This window comes from Octodon degus, unplaced genomic scaffold, assembly GCF_000260255.1.
Source record: "Octodon degus isolate 3935 unplaced genomic scaffold, OctDeg1.0 scaffold00087, whole genome shotgun sequence".
In the NCBI taxonomy this organism is placed as follows: domain Eukaryota; kingdom Metazoa; phylum Chordata; class Mammalia; order Rodentia; family Octodontidae; genus Octodon; species Octodon degus.
The window spans coordinates 5,448,639-5,453,733 of record NW_004524663.1 but is presented as its reverse complement, the minus strand read 5'-3'; the positions used below and the strand labels follow the sequence as shown (position 1 = coordinate 5,453,733).

Genomic DNA, 5,095 nt, shown 5'->3' with positions numbered 1-5,095 from the left:
ATGAATTTGGTGAAGGTGAGTAGAATTTAATAAATGTCATGTTGCAAGAACTTACAGGACAGTTCCACTGGTGAATTGATTTTTTTTTTTTTTTTTTTTTTGCGGAACCGGGGGATTGAACTCAGGCCCTTGCACTTGCTGGGAAAGCGCTTATTCCACTGAGCCATCTCCCGGGCCTGGTGAATTGATATTCTATTAAAAATGAGAATGGAAGCTGTTATAATGTGAGCACACTGATGTGGATAGCTTTGAAAAAATTAATTTCCTAAGTTTTATTTTATATGGACTTGGGATACTGAAATAATAGTTTTTATAAAATTTTATTTTGTAACTCAGGAATTCGTTTTAACAGAATTAACTTAGATTTTACATAAAATAAGTGACTCCTGAAGTAAAAGTCTATAAACACTTGAGTTTTTAGCAACTAAAAAGTGCTTTTGTATTGGCTACATATTGTGTATCATCACTCATGAAAAAATCTGAAAATGCTTCAGATACAAGTTCACTTTGAATGTTATCGGCAAAGTAGTTAAAACTGAAGATTTTAAAAATAAGGGGGCCTAGGGCCGGGGAGATGGCTCAGTGGAATAAACACTTGCCTGGCAAGCTCAAGGGCCTGAGTTCAGTCCCTGGTTCTGCCAAAAATAAATACGTAAATAAATACATAAACAAACTTCTAGTCTCTATCCTCAAGCAAGTCAAATTATTTGTAAAAAATATATGTGCTTAACTTTTCAATATTTTTGGCTTTAATATTAAAGTATAAAAAGTGTATAACAATGTTAGACATAATACTTCAAACTTTTATAGGAATTTTTCTTCACAAGTATAAAGTTCAATAAAATATCATTTTCACCCAAAACTATGATTTCTGTTTTTTTCTTCATAATTTTATTGAGAAACAAATAGCATATGATTTCTGTTTGAGCATTTCTTTTTTAAAAAATGTATTTAGTACAGGATCTACAGGGTCATTACATGGATCAGATTCATAGTTATCCTCCTGTTTCTAGCTTCCCAAGTGCTGGGATTGCAGGCACGCACCACCTCAGTGCCATCTCAATGCATGCTGGGGGTGGGGATTGAACCCTGGTCCCTGTGTCTGCCTAAGCAGGTGCTTTAATCTGCTGCGCTGTCTGGCCAGCCCTTAGAACATTTCTTAAAGTGTATTATTTTTTCAGTAGTAAATGAGTAAAAGAGCTAGGTTTTATGAGCACAGTGGCATACATGTTAGTAAAACAGGATTTCTGGATCTAGCAGATAAAAGAGAAAAACTCTTTTAATACATCCAAGCTTGCTTTTTTCCTTTTTTTCTTCATTTTTTGTTTTGATTTTGCAGTGATAGGAGTAAAACCCAGGCTGCAACATGTGGGTAATTACTCTACCAATGAACTATATGTCCAGCTCCTTAGAAATCCTAAGATTTCTAAAAATGTTTTTTTCCCCTAGCTTCCTATTACTTTCTCTTGCCCATTGGTTACATTTACTGTACTTTGTTTCTTTATTTTTCTTATTGTTTGGAATAATTTTTAGTTTTATCCTTCACAGCATTCTCAATATTTTCCTTCATGTCTTGCTTATGTTCTGTATAGCCTGAATTCTGAAGCAAGGCCTTTGAAAGTTTTTTTTTTTTTTTTTTTTTTTTGTCGGAACTGGGGATTGAACTCAGGCCCTTGTGCTTGCCAGGGAAGCGCTTATTCAGCTGAGCCATCTCCCCGGCCCCTGAAAGCTCTTAATATTACCTAGCTGAAATATGAATGGAAAATATATAAATGAACAACTACCCACCACCCCCATTTGCATCTCATTTGACCACTTGTTTTGTTGAACATTTAGAATTGTTCTCTGACTTTGGTGTTCTTTCTTTCTTTATGTCTGTTCTGGGGATTGGACTTAGGGCCTTAAGGATGCTAGGTGAGAACTCTGCCTGTGAGCTACAGCCCCGCGCTGGTGTGTTTCTTTATTGCAGGCAAACTAAAGTATTTAAAAATCATTCTTATAGCAAACTTTTATATATTCTTCTTTCCAAATAAGCATTAATCGGAAATTTTTGTGTATTTCATTAAAAGCTTAATTTTTAAATGAGCATAAGATACCTTGGCCAAAACCACCTTCAATGTGAACTAAGATGGTTACCCTAGGAATACAGGGCAATCTGTCCAATAAAAATAATCAATTTAGAAGATTGAAAAGAAAAAAATAGATAGCAATCTGATAAGAGTTCATAAGGCATATAGAGCAATATATAAAATGTAGTTTACCTAGAAGATTTACTGAAGACAAGGAAAAATGTTTTTAAGGTTGTTACTTTATTAAATGGGAATTAACAAGTAAGGGTCCTAAAGAGGAAGTAGGTATGTTCATTAATTTTGAGTTTGTCTTTTTAGAGGTTTAAAACTTCTTAAAAGCAAAAATAATCTAGAGCACTGTAATTGCAATCTTAAAACTGAATGGATAGAATGAAAGAATAAGAACTATGCAATGTAGTTATTGTTTTGAAATCTCATGATTGGTTTTGGTTGGCTTGGAAGTAGTCTAAAGAGAGCCTCTTGTTAATTTTTCTAGGAAGTGCAGTAGAGAAATCCTTAGCTGTGAGTCAAGGTGGAGAGCTCTATGAAGAGTGGCTGGAACTTGGAAATGGTTGCCTCTGCTGCTCAGTGAAGTAGGAGTGTGTTTACTCTGCTTGTTAGTCTACTAGAAATGTTTATTCCAACTTTGATTTTCCTGTGTAAATTAACTTAATTTAGATAGCTGCTTCATTGTATTTTTAAATAGGAAATAAATTTTCAGAGCTATTAAGCTCTAGTGTTTCTTGCTATTTTTTCCTGTTTTAACACTTTTGTCCTTTTATTGGGCTTAAAGAATTTTTTTTCAATGTCAGGGTTTATTTAATAACATATAGAGGACAAGCCACTCATAGTGGCATATGCCTCTAATCCCATCACTGGAAAAGCTAAGACAGTAGGATGAGTTTAGGCCAGCCTGGGTAACACCGTGAGTTCAAGGTGAGCCTGAACTACATGGTGAGATCCTGTCTCACCACCCTGCCCAAAATGTGTATAGAGAGAAAGGTGAAAGTCTCATATATTTAAAAAAAGATTATTCTAAATTTAATACATCAGCCTTATTTCTATTTTTTCTTATTTCTAAATATTAAGCCTATTTTAAAACAAATATAAATAATTATGAAAACAAACCTTACATGTGTTTCATCAGTTTCCCAGATAATGTCTGTTTTGTTTACTAAGCTGGCATAAATCCCAGAACAGTGCATAACAGATAGTAACAACTAACATATTTGTTGGTTAAACTATGAAAATTAATACATGTATTACTGATTTTGTGTATTCTACTGAGTTTAATTTTTTCTGTGTCGTGTACTCCATTAAATGTTTGAACTGGGCTGGGGAGATAGCTCATAGAATAGGTCATGAGTTCAATACTTTGTACCGCAAAAACAAAAACAAACAAACAAAAAAATTGAATCAAGTGTATTAGGTAGGAGAAAGTTAATAACACATTTTTGCTGCTATTTTTTTTTGAGATAGTCTTGCTAGGTAGCCCAGGCTGGCTTTGAAGATACAGCAATCCTCCTGCCTCAGCTTCCTAAGTGCTGGGATTACCACCACACCTGGCCTAATAGGTTTTCTTAACCAAAATGTGATACAGTATTCCTTCATTTTTGATATTATAAGGAAAATACATAATATCATAATTCAGAGTAGAGTTGTGTACTGATTCAATATAAAACTAAATGGTATTTAGGTATACTGTTGCTTCAGCTATTAAACTACTATAATTAATACATTTTATTATTATTTCAGATGTTGATTTTTTTTCTTCTCAGAAAGCTGTAAAAGTAAAAAAATACTTATTTTTAACAAATCAAAGTATTAACTCATTGCATACATAATTTCTTTTAACCTGTCTGTATATGGGCATTTTCTTTTTCCTCATTAGTTAATATTGGGTAGACATTTTATTAGGTGCTTAAAAGAAAGAGTTAAATTTTCACATAAATCAAATTATTTTTATGTTTTGTTGAATATGTTTTGAAGTGTTTATAATGACCATTTTGTAATATTTGCGTACTCACCTGTGGTGTATTTTGATCTTCTCTAGGGACAGTGGCCTTCGGGCTATTGAGAATTTGATGCAGAAGAAGGGGAAATTTGATTACATACTGTTAGAGACCACTGGGTTGGCAGATCCTGGTAAGAAGTGATGTTATTAATAGAAGGCCGTTCTTTGACATTTTGATATATGTATCAGACATTTAAAATGAATATTGAAGCTTTACTTTCAACATTTTTTTGGTTCAAAAGAGGAAAATTCTAGATTGTGTCAGATGAATGCTCAGTACTTCTTGGCACTTTTAAGCTGTTAATAGAATTTGAAGTTTTATTTCTTAACTTTCAGCCCCTTTTGTCCTTTAGAGATGAGGGCTTACTAAGTTGTTCAGGCTAAGCTTGAACTTGTGATTCTCTTGTTTTAACCTCAAAGTGCTAGGATTGCAGGTGTGCACTACCACATCCATATCTATCTATCTATCTAGATATCTTTTTGAAATAATAATAGTTTCTTTCAGAAAGAGAATTCATGTCTGTCTCTGCGATTTTATGGAGAAAAAAATCTTACTGCTTTTGAGAGGAAACAGAAAGCTTTGGTACATTTGTAGGTATTAAAAATAGGTTAATGTTTCATCTAACTTTTTATAGAATGATTTCATTGTTTGGAGAAAGTTGAGTAAATTATAAAAGAATTTAAATCATACCAAAAATAGAAAAATAAAAGGAAAGCATAAAAATCCTGTATCACTACCATGAAATAAAAGTTAACACATTTCATTCCAGGTATCTCTAAGACAGCACTCTGTGATGTGGTGTATTGAATGTCAGCATCCATCTCAGCTGGGAGCTTGTTAGAAATGAATGTTAGCAGTTGGGCTTAGTAGAACAGATTTGTATTCCTAGCCCTCAGAGAGGCTGAGGTAGGGGGAATATATGTTTGGGCCTAGCCTGGGATTTAGCAATTCAGCGACACTCTGTCTCCAAATAATAATAATAATGATAAAAAAAAAAAATCTTTGGTCTTG

General features: G+C 33.4%; 1 protein-coding gene across 1 annotated transcript in view; it reads left to right on the top strand.

The window, feature by feature from the left end:
- Window positions 1–5: 5 nt before the first annotated feature.
- The window catches only part of LOC101566985 (putative COBW domain-containing protein 7), a gene marked incomplete at its 5' end in the record, with an annotated part of 48,531 nt that continues 43,441 nt past the window's right edge, over window positions 6–5,095 (top strand). Inside the window, 3 exons of the mRNA XM_023721934.1 lie at window positions 6–15; window positions 2,566–2,662; window positions 4,123–4,214. Coding sequence (XP_023577702.1) covers window positions 6–15; window positions 2,566–2,662; window positions 4,123–4,214 — 199 coding nt within the window. The remainder of the gene's footprint in view (window positions 16–2,565; window positions 2,663–4,122; window positions 4,215–5,095) is intronic.